At 50.2% G+C, this 17,599-nt stretch overlaps 1 protein-coding gene across 1 annotated transcript; it reads right to left on the reverse strand.

Annotated features, from left to right (window-relative positions):
* Positions 1 to 4,689: 4,689 nt before the first annotated feature.
* On the reverse strand, positions 4,690 to 16,627 carry LOC139239309 (homeobox protein six1b-like). Its single transcript, XM_070867979.1, has 2 exons — positions 16,062 to 16,627; positions 4,690 to 4,972 (listed from the first exon to the last, which is right to left on the reverse strand). Exons 1-2 carry the CDS (start codon positions 16,625 to 16,627, stop codon positions 4,690 to 4,692), a joined length of 849 nt encoding a protein of 282 aa, XP_070724080.1.
* Between the last annotated feature and the right edge of the window lie 972 nt (positions 16,628 to 17,599).

Below are 17,599 nucleotides of genomic sequence, written 5' to 3' on the forward strand. Positions count from 1 at the left end.
ACCCCCCTCCCCCCCCCCACCACCCCACCCCACACCCCCACTCACCCCCTCCCTCACCCCCTCCCTCACCCCCACCCCTCCCCACATCCCCCTCCCCTCAACCCCCTCCCTCAACCCCCTCCCCTCAACCCCTCCCCTCAACCCCCTCCCTCACCCCACCCTCACCCCCTCCCTCAACCCCCTACCCTCAACCCCCTCCCCTCAAACCCCTCCCCTCAACCCCTCCCCTCAACCCCCTCCCTCAACCCCTCCCTCACCCCCTCTCACCCCCTCCCTCAACCCCTCCCCTCAACCCCTCCCCTCAACCCCCTCCTCTCAACCCCCTCCCCTCAAACCCCTCCCCTCAACCCCCTCCTCTCAACCCCCTCCCCTCAAACCCCTCCCCTCAACCCCCTCCTCTCAACCCCCTCCCCTCAAACCCCTCCTCTCAACCCCCTCCTCTCAACCCCCTCCCCTCAACTCCCTCCTCTCAACTCCCTCCCCTCAACCCCCTCCTCTCAACCCCCTCCTCTCAACCCCTCCCCTCAAACCCCTCCCCTCAAACCCTCCACTCAACCCCCTCCCCTCAACCCCCTCCTCTCAAACCCCCTCCCTCAACCCCCTCCCCTCAACCCCCTCCTCTCAAACCCCTCCCCTCATCCCCCTCCCCTCAACCCCCTCCTCTCAACCCCTCCCCTCAACCCCTCCCCTCAACCCCCTCCCCTCAACCCCCTCCTCTCAACCCCCTCCTCTCAAACCCCCCCCTCCCCTCAAACCCCTCCCCTCAAAACCCTCCCCTCAACCCCCTCCCCTCAACCCCCTCCTCTCAAACCCCTCCCCTCAACCCCCTCCCCTCAACCCCCTCCTCTCAAACCCTCCCCTCAACCCCCTCAAACTCCCCTCAACCCCCACCCCCAACCCCCTCCTCTCAAACCCCTCCCCTCAACCCCCTCCCCTCAACCCCCTCCCCTCAACCCCCTCCTCTCAAACCCCTCCCCTCAACCCCCTCCCCTCAACCCCCTCCTCTCAAACCCCTCCCCTCAAACCCCTCCCCTCAAACCCCCTCCCCTCAACCCCCTCCCCTCAACCCCCTCCTCTCAACCCCCTCCTCTCAAACCCCTCCCCTCAACCCCCTCCCCTCAACCCCCTCCTCTCAACCCCCTCCCCTCAACCCCCTCCACTCAAACCCCTCCCCTCAAACCCCTCCCCTCAACCCCCTCCCCTCAAACCCCTCCCCTCAACCCCCTCCTCTCAACCCCCTCCCCTCAACCCCCTCCCCTCAACCCCCTCCTCTCAAACCCCTCCCCTCAAACAACTCCCCTCAACCCCCTCCTCTCAACCCCCTCCTCTCAACCCCCTCCCCTCAACCCCCTCCCCTCAACCCCCTCCTCTCAACCCCCTCCTCTCAAACCCCTCCCCTCAACCCCCTCCCCTCAACCCCCTCCTCTCAACCCCCTCCCCTCAACCCCCTCCCCTCAAACCCCTCCCCTCAAACCCCTCCCCTCAACCCCCTCCCCTCAAACCCCTCCTCTCAACCCCCTCCCCTCAACCCCCTCCCCTCAACCCCCTCCTCTCAAACCCCTCCCCTCAAACCCCTCCCCTCAACCCCCTCCTCTCAACCCCCTCCTCTCAACCGCCTCCCCTCAACCCCCTCCCCTCAACCCCCTCCTCTCAACCCCCTCCTCTCAACCCCCTCCCCTCAACCCCCTCCCCTCAAACCCCTCCCCTCAACCCCCTCCTCTCAACCCCCTCCCCTCAACCCCCTCCCCTCAACCCCCTCCCCTCAAACCCCACCCCTCAACCCCCGCCCCTCAACCCCCTCCTCTCAACCCCCTCCTCTCAACCCCCTCCTCTCAAACCCCTCCTCTCAAACCCCTCCCCTCAAACCCCTCCCCTCAAACCCCTCCCCTCAACACCCTCCCCTCAACCCCCTCCCCTCAAACCCCTCCTCTCAAACCCCACCCCTCAACCCCCTCCCCTCAACCCCCTCCCCTCAACCCCCTCCCCTCAAACCCCTCCTCTCAAACCCACCCCACCCCTCAACCCCCTCCCCTCAACCCCCTCCCCTCAACCCCCTCCTCTCCCCCAACCCCTCCCCTCCCCCTCAACCCCCTCCTCTCAAACCCCTCCCCTCAACCCCCTCCCCTCAACCCCCTCCTCTCAAACCCCTCCCCTCATCCCCCTCCCCTCAACCCCCTCCTCTCAACCCCCTCCCCTCAACCCCTCCCCTCAACCCCCTCCCCTCAAACCCCTCCCCTCAACCCCCTCCTCTCAACCCCCTACCCTCAACCCCCTCCCCTCAAACCCCTCCCCTCAAACCCCTCCCCTCAACCCCCTCCTCTCAACTCCCTCCCCTCAACCCCCTCCTCTCAACCCCCTCCCCTCAACCCCCTCCCCTCAACCCCCTCCTCTCAACCCCCTCCCCTCAAACCCCTCCCCTCAACCCCCTCCTCTCAACCCCCTCCCCTCAAACCCCTCCTCTCAACCCCCTCCTCTCAACCCCCTCCCCTCAACTCCCTCCTCTCAACTCCCTCTCCTCAACCCCCTCCACTCAACCCCCTCCCCTCAACCCCCTCCCCTCAATCCCCTTGCCCAACCCCCTCGCTCAAACCCCGTCCCTCACCCCCCTCCCCTCAACCCCCTCCCCAACCTCTCTCTGCACCCCTTCCCCTCAACTCCCTCCCCAACCCTTCTCTGCCCCCTCCACTCCCCAACCCCTCTCTGCCCCCCCCCTTCCCCAACCTTTCTCTGCCCCCCCCTCCCAACCCTTCTCTGCCCCCCTCCCCTCTCTGCTCTCTCCCCCCCTTTTCCCCTCGTCTACCTCTCCCCCTCCCTCTCCCCCTCCTTCTCTACCTCCTTCTTCCCCCTCATATCCCTCTTCCCACTCATCTCCCTCTCCCCCTCCCTGCCCCTGGACGAGTTGCTTGTGTTGCGAGCTGGTCTCTAGTGTAACCCGATGCTAGCCACTGTAGATAGCTGGACCTTTGCCCTTCACACTCCCCTGAGAGTAAGGAGAGACAGTTGGCTGCTGCTGTTATTTGCCGTTATCCCGGCCCTCACGCCTCCCATGTGTCTGTGTGTGTGTCTGAATGTATGTGTATGTCTGTGTATGTGTATGTCTGTGTATGTGTATGTCTGTGTGCGTGTGTATGTGAGTGTGTGTATGTCTGTGTGCGTGTGTATGAGTGTGTGTATGTGTCTGAGTGTGTCGATCTCTGTGTGTTTGAGTGTATGTGTGTTATATGTGAGTGTGTGGCTGTGTGAGTGTGTGTGAGTGTCTCTGTGTCAGTGAGTGTGTGTGTCTGAGTGTGTGTGAGTCTGTGTCATTGTGTGTGTATGTGAGTATATGTATATGTGTGTCTGTGTCTATGTGAGTATATGTATGTGAGTGTGTGTCTGTGTATATGTGTCTGTGTATGTGTATATGTGAATGTGTCTATGTGAGATATGTATGTGAGTGTGTGTCTGTGTGTGTGTATATATGTGTCTGTGTCTATATGAGATGTGTGTGTGTCTGTATATGTATGTGAGTGTGTATGTGTGTCTGTGTATGTGTCTGTGTGCCTGCGTCTATGTGAGTCTGTGTATGTGTATATGTGTGCCTGTGTCTATGTGAGTATGTGTATCTGTGTCTATGTGAGTACGTGTATGTGAGTGTGTGTCTGTGTATATGTATGTGTGTGTGTCTGTGTATGTGTCTATGTGTGTCTGTATCTATGTGAGTCTGTGTCTGTGTATATGTGTGTATGTGTCTGTGTCTATGTGTATATGTGTATCTGTGTCTAAGTGAGTATGTGTATGTGAGTGTGTGTCTGTGTATATGTATGTGAGTGTGTGTCTGTGCATATGTGTGTGTCTGAGTACGTGTGAGTGTGTTACCCTGGCCCTTACGCTGACATCAGCCTGGGAATGATTACTAAGTCAACATGCAATCATAGATTAGCAGTAATTCACTGCAACACCACCCATTATTCACCAGTCCTTTATTTCAGTTGATTATTTCACTGCAATGTCTGGCCTGTATACCCTTCCGGCTGTCAGTAACGCGATAGGGGGAGAGAGGTGGAGGGGAATTAGGGGGGAGGGGGCTGAGGGAGGGGTGCCAATGGGGGGGGCTTAGGGTTCTCTCCAATGGTCCTCAGTCCTGAGCAAATACCTCAGACTGTCCCTGAATTATTCTTCACAATTCTCCCTATTGTGTCCTTACACACGACAGCAAATCAACACGAGTCACATACTGCAGACAAGGTCACTCTGTGACCTGTCCCTTTATTCACAGGACCAAGGAGCGCTGACCCTGCGTGGGACCTCCCTGTATATACCTGGATGACCAGGTGAGGAGTGTCTCCCACACGTTCACCCCCTGTGGTCAAGGTGTGCATTTCTCAGGTGTATACAGTATGCAGTGTTGTTACATACAGGTTACAGTTATGTGAATGTTACAAACATAACACTTCCCATTTCACACTCCCCCAAACCCGCCTGCTCCTCCGCACTGCCCCCCACCGCTCCGACCCCTCTCTCCCGGCACTGTTTCTGGCTGGCTTACAGCTCCACAGATCTCTGGTGCCTGGTTCCAGGAGCAGGGGTGGATAGCGGAAAGGGAATGCTAGGCTGATGCTTTTTAAAATTCCCAGCAGGTGATTCTGAATAAATGTTGAGGCTGAGTATGGACATTGCAGAGAAGGCAGTCTTTCCACACGGTGCGAGTTAGAGCAGGGTGTGTGACGAAGAGCCGAGGAGAGTGTCAGGCAGCGGGAAGGAGGACACCAGGGTAGCACTGTGCAAAGGCGGGAGACGGGCTCCCTGGATCAGGGGTCTCGGCAGCAGCATTATCCCAGGGCTGGCCGGCGCCTGGCTCAGGACTGGCAGCAGACTGGGTTCCTCTTCATCAGAGCTCAGCAGGAAAGTCGACACGTTGCTCAGAACTCCTGGAGACACCTCCGACTGAAAACCTGTGCCAGCATCTGTGAGAATCATTTCACTATTTTCTCTAAGAAAAGAAGGAAGGCAGGCATCAAGGAAAAACTCTGAGATTGATGAATAATTCATAACAAATCATACACATTGGGCCCTCATGTTCCGACAAGAGTGCCTCAACTTTATTACCCAGCACAGATACAGCATGAGGCAGTTAGAGTCGGAACTCACTATAGGGGTAAAGTCCTATACACACTGTGTGTGTCTGAATGTCTCCTGTACACACTGTGTGTGTCCCAGTGTCTTCCTGTACACACTGTGTGCGTCCCAGTGTCTTCCTGTATACACTGTGTGTGTCCCAGTGTCTTCCTGTACACACTGTGTGCGTCCCAGCGTCTTCCTGTACACGCTGTGTGTGTCCCAGTGTCCCCTGTACACATTGTGTGTGTCCCAGTGTCTACTGTACACACTGTGTGTGTCCCAGTGTCTTCCTGTACACACTGTGTGTGTCCCAGTGTCCCCTGTACACGCTGTGTGTGTCCCAGTGTCTACTGTACACACTATGTGTCTCCTGTACACACTGTGTGTGTCCCGGTGTCTCCTGATCACACTGTGTGTGTCCCGATGTCTCCTGTACATACTGTGTGTGTCTCAGTGTCTCCTGTACACACTGTGTGTGTCAGTGTCTCCTGTACACATTGTATGCGTCCCTGTGTCTCCTGTATACACTGTTTGTTCCCAGTGTCTCCTGTACACTGTGTGTCCCAGTGTCTCCTGTATAAACTGTGTGTGTCCCAGTGTCTCCTGTACACACTGTGTGTCCCAGTGTCTCCTGTGCACAATGTGTGTGTCTGAATGTCTCCTGTACACACTGTGTGCGTCCCAGTGTCTTCCTGTACACACTGTATGTGTCCCAGTGTCTTCCTGTACACGCTGTGTGTCCCAGTGTCCCCTGTACACGCTGTGTGTGTCCCAGTGTCTACTGTACACACTGTGTGTCTCCTGTACACACTGTGTGTGTCCCAATGTCTCCTGTACACACTGTGTGTGTCTGAATGTCTCCTGTACACAATGTGTGTGTCCCAGTGTCTCCTGTACACACTGTGTGTCTCCTGATCATACTGTGTGTGTCCCGATGTCTCCTGATCACACTGTGTGTGTCCCGATGTCTCCTGTACATACTGTGTGTGTCTCAGTGTCTCCTGTACACACTGTGTGTGTCAGTGTCTCCTGTACACATTGTGTGCGTCCCTGTGTCTCCTGTATACACTGTTTGTTCCCAGTGTGTGTCCCAGTGTCTTCCTGTACACACTGTGTGTCCCAGTGTCCCTTGCACACGCTGTGTGTGTCCCAGTGTCTCCTGTATAAACTGTGTGTGTCCCAGTGTCTCCTGTACACACTGTGTGTCCCAGTGTCTCCTGTGCACAATGTGTGTGTCTGAATGTCTCCTGTACACACTGTGTGTGTCCCAGTGTCTCCTGTACACACTGTTTGTGTCCCAGTGTCTTCCTGTACACACTGTGTGTGTCAGTGTCTCTTGTACACATTGTATGCGTCCCTGTGTCTCCTGTATACACTGTTTGTTCCCAGTGTCTCCTGTACACTGTGTGTCCCAGTGTCTCCTGTATAAACTGTGTGTGTCCCAGTGTCTCCTGTACACACTGTGTGTCCCAGTGTCTCCTGTGCACAATGTGTGTGTCTGAATGTCTCCTGTACACACTGCATGCGTCCCAGTGTCTCCTGTACACACTGTGTCCCAGTGTCTCCTGTATACACTGTGTGTGTCCCAGTGTCTCCTGTACACACTGTGTGTCCCCGTGTCTCCTGTACATGCTGTGTGTGTCCCAGTGTCTCCTATACACACTGTGTGTGTCCCAGTGTCTCCTGTATACACTGTGTGTGTCCCAGTGTCTCCTGTACACACTGTGTGTGTGTCCCCTGTACACACCGTGTGTGTCCCAGTGTCTCCTGTACACACTGTGTTGTCTGAATGTCTCCTGTACACACTGTGTGCGTCCCTGTGTCTCCTGTACACACTGTGTGCGTCCCTGTGTCTCCTGTACACACTGTGTGTGTCCCAGTGTCCCCTGTACACGCTGTGTGTGTCCCAGTGTCTACTGTATACACTGTGTGTCTCCTGTATACACTGTGTGTGTCCCAGTGTCTCCTGTACACACTGTGTGTCTCCTGTACACAATGTGTGTGCCCCGGTGTCTCCTGTACACACTGTATGTGTCCCGGTGTCTCCTGTACATACTGTGTGTGTCCCGGTGTCTCCTGTACTCTCTGTGTGTCGCAGTGTCTCCTGTACACACTGTGTGTCCCCGTGTCTCCTGTACACACTGTGTGTCCCCCAGTGTCTCCTGTACACACTGTGTGTCCCCGTGTCTCCTGTACATGCTGTGTGTGTCCCAGTGTCTCCTATACACACTGTGTGTGTCCCAGTGTCTCCTGTACACACTGTGTGTATCTGAGTGTCTGCTGTCTACACTGTGTGTGTCCGGAGACTTCCGAGAGAGCTGCCTGCCATGTTAGGAAGCTGTGTGTGCTGTGCTCTGTGAATATATCACACTGTGTTTCCCAGTGTCTCCTGTACACCCTGTGTGTGTCTCTGTGTCTCCTGTACACACTGTGTGTGTCCCAGTGTCTCCTGTACACACTGTGTATGTCCCAGTGTCTCCTGTACACCCTGTGTGTCCCAGTGTCTCCTGTACACACTGTGTGTGTCCCAATGTCTCCTGTACACCCTGTGTGTCCCAGTGTCTCCTGTACACACTGTGTGTGTCCCAGTGTCTCCTGTACACACTGTGTGTGTCCCAGTGTCTCCTGTACACACTGTGTGTGTCCCAGTGTCTCCTATACACAGTGTGTGTGTCCCAGTGTCTCCTGTACACACTGTGTGTGTCCCAGTGTCTCCTGTACACACTGTGTGTGTCCCAGTGTCTCCTGTACACAGTGTGTGTGTCCCAGTGTCTCCTATACACAGTGTGTGTGTCCCAGTGTCTCCTGTACACACTGTGTGTGTCCCAGTGTCTCCTGTACACACTGTGTGTGTCCCAGTGTCGCCTGTACACACTGTGTGTGTCCCAGTGTCTCCTGTACACACTGTGTGTGTCCCAGTGTCTCCTGTACACACTGTGTGTGTCCCAGTGTCACCTGTACACCCTGTCTGTATAGGACGGTACAGTTTACATCTCTGTTATTTCCTCCAACTGCAGGTTGGTGTGTCATGGCGAGACTGGATAGAGCAAGACACACTATCGAGAAGTAGGCACCCATCCAGTTACCACTTTAGATGAGCACAGTCGAAGATAATCTGATTACAGCTGTGCTACAAACATCTGGAGTTGTATCAATACAAAAAGAAACAGTTATTGAATGTACTCTAACGCACCCTTCTTCCATTGCAATCCAATAACTGCAAACCTTCAATGGATATTTAAAGTTGATTCTGTTGGCCAGTCATTGCCACGATACAGATAAGTTCTACCTATCTGAGACTGGTGGGGGTATAGAGTGTGATGCAGTTACTCAGTGAGTGACCCTTACCTTGAATAAACAGTGATTCTGTACAGTTACAGTAAGTGACCCTTACCCTGAATAAACAGTGATTCTGTACAGTTACACAGTGAGTGACCCCTACCCTGAATAAACAGTGACTCTGTACAGTTACAGTGAGTGACCCTTGCCCTGAATAAACAGTGACTCTGTACAGTTACAGTGAGTGACCCTTACCCTGAATAAACAGTGACTCTGTACATGTACATAGTGAGTGACCCTTATCCTGAATAAACAGTAACTCTGTACTGTTAGTGACCCTTACCCTGAATAAACAGTGACTCTGTACAGTTACAGTGAGTGACCCTTACCCTGAATAAACAGTGACACTGCACAGTTACAGTGAGTGACCCTTACCCTGAATAAACAGTGACTCTGTACAGTTACAGTGAGTGACCCTTACCCTGAATAAACAGTGACTCTGTACAGTTACAGTGAGTGACCCTTACCCTGAATAAACAGTGACTCTGTACAGTTACAGTGAGTGACCCTTACCCTGAATAAACAGTGACTCTGTACAGTTACAGTGAGTGACCCTTACCCTGAATAAACAGTGACTCTGTACAGTTAGTGAGTGACCCTTACCCTGAATACACAGTGACTCTGTACAGTTACAGTGAGTGACCCTTACCCTGAATAAACAGTGACTCTGTACAGTTACAGTGAGTGACCCTTACCCTGAATACACAGTGACTCTGTACAGTTAGTAAGTGAGCCTTACCCTGAATAAACAGTGACTCTGTAAAGTTACACAGTGAGTGACCCTTACCCTGAATAAACAGTGACTCTGTAAAGTTACACAGTGAGTGACCCTTGCCCTGAATAAACACCGTTACAGTGAGTGACCCTAACCCTGAATACACAGTGACTCTGTACAGTTAGTAAATGAGCCTTACCTTGAATAAACAGTGACTCTGTACAGTTACAGTGAGTGACCCTTACCCTGAATAAACAGTGACTCTGTGCAGTTACACAGTGAGTGACCCTTACCCTGAATAAACAGTGACTCTGTACAGTAGTAGCGATGTTGGGGAGGGCATCAAACATGAAATTAGGGGTGCGTGCAATAAAGGTGCAGCAGTTATAATGGGTGACTTTAATATGCACATAGATTGGGCTAACCAAACTGGAAGCAATACGGTGGAGGAGGATTTTCTGGAGTGCATAAGGGATGGTTTTTTAGACCAATATGTCGAGGAACCAACTAGGGGGGAGGCCATCTTAGACTGGGTGTTATGTAATGAGAGAGGATTAATTAGCAATCTCGTTGTGCGAGGCCCTTTGGGGAAGAGTGACCATAATATGGTGGAATTCTGCATTGGGATGGGGAATGAAACAGTTAATTCAGAGACCATGGTCCAGAACTTAAAGAAGGCTAACTTTGAAGGTATGAGGCGTGAATTGGCTGGAATGGATTGGCGAATGATACTTAAGGGGTTGACTGTGGATGGGCAATGGCAGACATTTAGAGACCGCATGGATGAACTACAACAATTGTACATTCCTGTCTGGCATAAAAATAAAAAAGGGAAGGTGGCTCAACCGTGGCTATCAAGGGAAATCAGGGATAGTTTTAAAGCCAAGGAAGTGGCATACAAATTGGCCAGAAATAGCAGCGAACCTGGGGACTGGGAGAAATTTAGAACTCAGCAGAGGAGGACAAAGGGTTTGATTAGGGCAGGGAAAATGGAGTATGAGAAGAAGCTTGCAGGGAACATTAAGACGGATTGCAAAAGTTTCTATAGATATGTAAAGAGAAAAAGGTTAGTAAAGACAAACGTAGGTCCCCTGCAGTCAGAATCAGGGGAAGTCATAACGGGGAACAAAGAAATGGCGGACCAATTGAACAAGTACTTTGGTTCGGTATTCACGAAGGAGGACACGAACAACCTTCCGGTTATAAAAGGGGTCGGGGGGTCTAGTAAGGAGGAGGAACTGAGGGAAATCCTTATCAGCCGGGAAATTGTGTTGGGGAAATTGATCGGATTGAAGGCCGATAAATCCCCAGGGCCTGATGGACTGCATCCCAGAGTACTTAAGGAGGTGGCCTTGGAAATAGTGGATGCGTTGACAGTCATTTTCCAACATTCCATTGACTCTGGATCAGTTCCTATGGAGTGGAGGGTAGCCAATGTAACCCCACTTTTTAAAAAAGGAGGGAGAGAGAAAACAGGGAATTATAGACCGGTCAGCCTGACATCGGTAGTGGGTAAAATGATGGAATCAATTATTAAGGATGTCATAGCAGTGCATTTGGAAAGAGGTGACATGATAGGTCCAAGTCAGCATGGATTTGTGAAAGGGAAATCATGCTTGACAAATCTTCTGGAATTTTTTGAGGATGTTTCCAGTAGAGTGGACAAGGGAGAACCAGTTGATGTGGTATATTTGGACTTTCAGAAGGCGTTCGACAAGGTCCCACACAAGAGATTGATGTGCAAAGTTAGAGCACATGGGATTGGGGGTAGTGTACTGACATGGATTGAGAACTGGTTGTCAGACAGGAAGCAAAGAGTAGGAGTAAATGAGTACTTTTCAGAATGGCAGGCAGTGACTAGTGGGGTACCGCAAGGTTCTGTGCTGGGGCCCCAGCTGTTTACACTGTACATTAATGATTTAGATGAGGGGATTAAATGTAGTATCTCCAAATTTGCGGATGACACTAAGTTGGCTGGCAGTGTGAGCTGCGAGGAGGATGCTGTGAGGCTGCAGAGCGACTTGGATAGGTTAGGTGAGTGGGCAAATGCATGGCAGATGAAGTATAATGTGGATAAATGTGAGGTTATCCACTTTGGTGGTAAAAAACAGAGAGACAGACTATTATCTGAATGGTGACAGATTAGGAAAAGGGGAGGTGCAACGAGACCTGGGTGTCATGGTACATCAGTCATTGAAGGTTGGCATGCAGGTACAGCAGGCGGTTAAGAAAGCAAATGGCATGTTGGCCTTCATAGCAAGGGGATTTGAGTACAGGGGCAGGGAGGTGTTGCTACAGTTGTGCAGGGCATTGGTGAGGCCACACCTGGAGTATTGTGTACAGTTTTGGTCTCCTAACCTGAGGAAGGACATTCTTGCTATTGAGGGAGTGCAGCAAAGGTTCACCAGACTGATTCACGGGATGGCGGGACTGACCTATCAAGAAAGACTGGATCAACTGGGCTTGTATTCACTGGAGTTCAGAAGAATGAGAGGGGACCTCATAGAAACATTTAAAATTCTGACGGGGTTAGACAGGTTAGATACAGGAAGAATGTTCCCAATGTTGGGGAAGTCCAGAACCAGAGGTCACAGTCTAAGGATAAGGGGTAAGCCATTTAGGACCGAGATGCGGAGGAACTTCTTCACCCAGAGAGTGGTGAACCTGTGGAATTCTCCACCACAGAAAGTTGTTGAGGCCAATTCACTAAATATATTCAAAAAAGAGTTAGATGAGGTCCTTACTTCTAGGGGGATCAAGGGGTATGGCGAGAAAGCAGGAATGGGGTACTGAAGTTGAATGTTCAGCCATGAACTCATTGAATGGCGGTGCAGGCTGGAAGGGCCGAATGGCCTACTCCTGCACCTATTTTCTATGTTTCTATGTTTCTATGTTAGTGAGTGACTCTTACCCTGAATAAACAGTGACTCTGTACAGTTACAGTGAGTGACCCTTACCCTGAATAAACAGTGACTCTGTACAGTTACAGTGAGTGATCCTTACCCTGAATAAACAGTGACTCTGTACAGTTACAGTGAGTGATCCTTACCCTGAATAAACAGTGACTCTGTACAGTTACACAGTGAGTGATCCTTACCCTGAATAAACAGTGACTCTGTACAGTTACACAGTGAGTGACCCTTACCCTGAATAAACAGTGACTCTGTACAGTTACACAGTGAGTGACCCTTACCCTGAATAAACAGTGACTCTGTACAGTTAGTGAGTGACCCTTACCCTGAATAAACAGTGACTCTAAAGTTACATAGTGAGTGACCCTTACCCTGAATAAACAGTGACTCTGTACAGTTAGTGAGTGACCCTTACCCTGAATAAACAGTGACTCTGTACAGTTTCACAGTGAGTGACCCTTACCCTGAATAAACAGTGACTCTGTACAGTTACACAGTGAGTGACCCTTACCATGAATAAACAGTGACTCTGTAAAGTTTCACAGTGAGTGACCCTTACCCTGAATAAACAGTGACTCTGTACAGTTAGTGAGTGACTCTTACCCTGAATAAACAGTGACTCTGTACAGTTAGTGAGTGACCCTTACCCTGAATAAACAGTGACTGTACAGTTACACAGTGAGTGACCCTTACCCTGAATAAACAGTGACTCTGTACAGTTAGTGAGTGACTCTTACCCTGAATAAACAGTGACTCTGTACAGTTAGTAAATGAGCCTTACCTTGAATAAACAGTGACTCTGTACAGTTACAGTGAGTGACCCTTACCCTGAATAAACAGTGACTCTGTGCAGTTACACAGTGAGTGACCCTTACCCTGAATAAACAGTGACCCTGTACAGTTAGTGAGTGACCCTGAATAAACAGTGACTCTGTACAGTTACAGTGAGTGACCCTTACCCTGAATAAACAGTGACTCTGTACAGTTTCACAGTGAGTGACCCTTACCCTGAATAAACAGTGACTCTGTACAGTTTCACAGTGAGTGATCCTTAATCTGAATAAACAGTGACTGTAAAGTTACATAGTGAGTGACCCTTTTCCTGAATAAACAGTGACTCTGTACAGTTACAGTGAGTGATCCTTACCCTGAATAAACAGTGACTCTGTACAGTTACACAGTGAGTGACCCTTACCCTGAATAAACAGTGACTCTGTACAGTTACACAGTGAGTGACCCTTATCCTGAATAAACAGTGACTCTGTACAGTTAGTGAGTGAACCTTACCCTGAATAAACAGTGACTCTAAAGTTACACAGTGAGTGACCCTTACCCTGAATAAACAGTGACTCTGTACAGTTACAGTGAGTGACCCTTACCCTGAATAAACAGTGACTCTGTACAGTTACACAGTGAGTGACCCTTATCCTGAATAAACAGTGACTCTGTACAGTTAGTGAGTGAACCTTACCCTGAATAAACAGTGACTCTAAAGTTACATAGTGAGTGACCCTTACCCTGAATAAACAGTGACTCTGTACAGTTTCACAGTGAGTGACCCTTACCCTGAATAAACAGTGACTCTGTACAGTTAGTGAGTGACCCTTACCCTGAATAAACAGTGACTCTGTACAGTTTCACAGTGAGTGACCCTTACCCTGAATAAACAGTGACTCTGTGCAGTTACACAGTGAGTGACCCTTACCATGAATAAACAGTGACTCTGTACAGTTAGTGAGTGACCCTTACCATGAATAAACAGTGACTCTGTAAAGTTTCACAGTGAGTGACCCTTACCCTGAATAAACAGTGACTCTGTACAGTTACACAGTGAGTGACCCTTACCATGAATAAACAGTGACTCTGTACAGTTTCACAGTGAGTGACCCTTACCCTGAATAAACAGTGGCTCTGTAAAGTTACACAGTGAGTGACCCTTGCCCTGAATAAACACCGTTACAGTGAGTGACCCTAACCCTGAATACACAGTGACTCTGTACAGTTAGTAAATGAGCCTTACCCTGAATAAACAGTGACTCTGTACAGTTACAGTGAGTGACCCTTACCCTGAATACACAGTGACTCTGTACAGTTACAGTGAGTGACCCTTACCCTGAATAAACAGTGACTGTGCAGTTACACAGTGAGTGACCCTTACCCTGAATTAACAGTGACTCTGTGCAGTTACACAGTGAGTGACCCTTACCCTGAATAAACATTGACTCTGTACAGTTAGTGAGTGACCCTTACCCTGAATAAACAGTGACTCTGTACAGTTACAGTGAGTGATCCTTACCCTGAATAAACAGTGACTCTGTACAGTTCCACAGTGAGTGACCCTTACCCTGAATAAACAGTGACTCTGTACAGTTAGTGAGTGACCCTTACCCTGAATAAACAGTGACTCTGTACAGTTAGTGAGTGACCCTTACCCTGAATAAACAGTAACTCTGTAAAGTTACATAGTGAGTGACCCTTACCCTGAATCAACAGTGACTCTGTACAGTTTCACAGTGAGTGACCCTTACCCTGAATAAACAGTGACTCTCTACAGTTAGTGAGTGACCCTTACCCTGAATAAACAGTGACTCTGTACAGTTAGTGAGTGACCCTTACCCTGAATAAACAGTGACTGTACAGTTACAGTGAGTGACCCTTACCCTGAATAAACAGTGACTCTGTACAGTTTCACAGTGAGTGACCCTTACCCTGAATAAACAGTGACTCTGTACAGTTAGTGAGTGACCCTTACCCTGAATAAACAGTGACTCTGTAAAGTTACATAGTGAGTGACCCTTACCCTGAATAAACAGTGACTCTGTACAGTTTCACAGTGAGTGACCCTTACCCTGAATAAACAGTGACTCTGTACAGTAACACAGTGAGTGACCCTTACCCTGAATAAACAGTGACTCTACAGTTACAGTGAGTGACCCTTACTCTGAATAAACAGTGGCTCTGTAAAGTTATATAGTGAGTGACCCTTACCCTGAATAAACAGTGACTCTGTACAGTTACACAGTGAGTGACCCTTACCCTGAATAAACAGTGACTCTGTACAGTTACACAGTGAGTGACCCTTACCCTGAATAAACAGTGACTCTGTACAGTTACAGTGAGTGATCCTTACCCTGAATAAACAGTAACTCTGTACAGTTACACAGTGAGTGACCCTTACCCTGAATAAACAGTGACTCTGTACAGTTACAGTGAGTGACCCTTACCCTGAATAAACAGTGACTCTGTACAGTTAGTGAGTGACCCTTACCCTGTATAAACAGTGACTCTGTAAAGTTACATAGTGAGTGACCCTTACCCTGAATAAACAGTGACTCTGTACAGTTTCACAGTGAGTGACCCTTACCCTGAATAAACAGTGACTCTGTACAGTTAGTGAGTGACCCTTACCCTGTATAAACAGTGACTCTGTAAAGTTACATAGTGAGTGACCCTTACCCTGAATAAACAGTGACTCTGTACAGTTACACAGTGAGTGATCCTTAATCTGAATAAACAGTGACTGTACAGTTACACAGTGAGTGACCCTTACCCTGAATAAACAGTGACTCTGTACAGTAACACAGTGAGTGACCCTTACCCTGAATAAACAGTGACTCTGTACAGTTACACAGTGAGTGACCCTTACCCTGAATAAACAGTGACTCTGTACAGTTACACAGTGAGTGACCCTTACCCTGAATAAACCGTGACTCTGTACAGTAACACAGTGAGTGACCCTGACCCTGAATAAACAGTGACTGTACAGTTACACAGTGAGTGACCCTTATGCTGCTGAATTGTGCGATGAAGCTGGCTGCTGTGACGTGAGATATTACGCTGCGACAGTGTCACTGAGCTGTGAAGCTGCGTGTTGGGGCTTTAACTTGTGACTCATAATGTTCCTTTGATGTGCTGGTGCCTTGGTCGCTGGGTATTGCCTGCGATCTAGTTTTGCATTAAGCCAATGTCCCACCCTGCTCCACTCACACACTCACCCGTATCTCTCCTTGGCCTCTGACACCCTGTCCCTCTGACGCCGGTTCTTGAACCAGTTGCTGACTTGGGTGTTGCTGAGTCCCGTGGTCTCGGCCAAGTCCCGTTTCTCGCGGGGGGACGGGTAGGGATTGTGGCTGTACCAGTCTCTCAGGACGCTTCGGGACTTCTCTTTGAAACAGTAGCTCGTCTCATCCCCATCCCAGATGGTCCTGGGCAGCGGAAACTTCCTCCTGATGCGATACTTGCCCACCGCACCTAGTGGCCTTCCTCTCAGCTTCTCCGCCTCGCTGTAGTGGGCCCTTAACCACAGCTGCTGCAGTTTGGGGTGGTTGTGTGGCAGGAACTGATGGCCCTCCAGGATCTTGTAGAGTTCCCTGAAGCTGCCCCGATGGTAGGCAACCACAGCCTTGGCTTTAAGAACACTCTCGTTCTTTTGGAGATGATCACAGGCGGGCAGGGACCACAGAAAACGTCCGAGCCTGTCAATGTTGCCACACTGTTGAAGGACTTCACACACACAGGCCACCTGCTCCTGGGTAAAACCAAATGCTGGCAGCATGGACATCTCAATGCTTAGGGAAGGAGAGGGTGGACCATCCAAACCCGGGACCTGTTGCTAGGATGGAAACAAAGTCAAGATCTTGTCCACTTTGGAGCACAATAACTAGGCAGGGACTGAGAACAACCCTTTCAGACAAAGTCCAATACGCTAAACTACACACATCTTAGCACCGTTTTCAAACGGGGATGGCGAGGTTGGACAAATGGTCCCCACGGTTACGGTTAGATGTGGGGGCTCGACGACATTCAACCTCTATCCGGCTTTTAGCTCGCAGCTGAGCGTTTGTCCAAAACCATGTAATTATCTCCAGGATTGGGCCGGTCCCGAGCCAAGGAAACTGACCTGTCCAGTTCAGCCAATCTCTCCAACAGCTCCGGACTTCAGGTAGGCCCTTGGGAACACACTTTGAGCCAGTCTGTTGAGACAAGGAGCTTTAGGAATCAGACCCGAGCCCTGGTCTATACCCAGCCAATTCCAAGGGCTGTCTCCCAGGTTAAAGGTCAGATCCAACCCAAATCCTGGGGCTGCTTCCCAAACCAATAATTGTCAGCATCGCCGAGAGTCGATTCCTCGCTTGGACAAAGCAATAACCGTGTGTGCGGCAAGAGAGCTTTCAGAGACAGGCCCCGTGTCTCTCAGAGAAGGTAAAATGATCGTCGGTCCTGAATTATTCACCATGGAGACTCTCAGTCAGGGTAGAAACTTGACACCATTGGAGCTCAATCAAGGGTTGGACTGAGTATTGTTGAAGTCAGGGAGTTCAGGCAGTGAAGCATATTTAAAGAGACAGCGTCCCTCTCAAGGCCTTCTCAATCCAGCAACTGTGTTTCCTTCCCAGTCCCAACCTGCCGATGGAGTTTACTCACCAAACCTTCATCAAAGGTAAGATTTTCAGATGCCATTTGCTTGAACAATTCAGGAAACACATTTGTTCAGGGACTAAGCAGATGGGATTCCCGTTTGCTGCATTTATAT

The sequence above is a fragment of the Pristiophorus japonicus genome, chromosome 27 (assembly GCF_044704955.1).
Source record: "Pristiophorus japonicus isolate sPriJap1 chromosome 27, sPriJap1.hap1, whole genome shotgun sequence".
Classification (NCBI taxonomy): domain Eukaryota; kingdom Metazoa; phylum Chordata; class Chondrichthyes; family Pristiophoridae; genus Pristiophorus; species Pristiophorus japonicus.

Excerpts from the sequence above, each read along its gene's own strand:
- LOC139239309 (XM_070867979.1), bottom strand. The coding sequence starts at position 16,627 with ATGTCCATGCTGCCAGCATTTGGTTTTACCCAGGAGCAGGTGGCCTGT. Across the intron at positions 4,973-16,061 it reads GAGGCCAAGGAGAGATACGG|AGAAAATAGTGAAATGATTC; the intron begins GTGAGTGTGTGA and ends TTCTTTTCTTAG.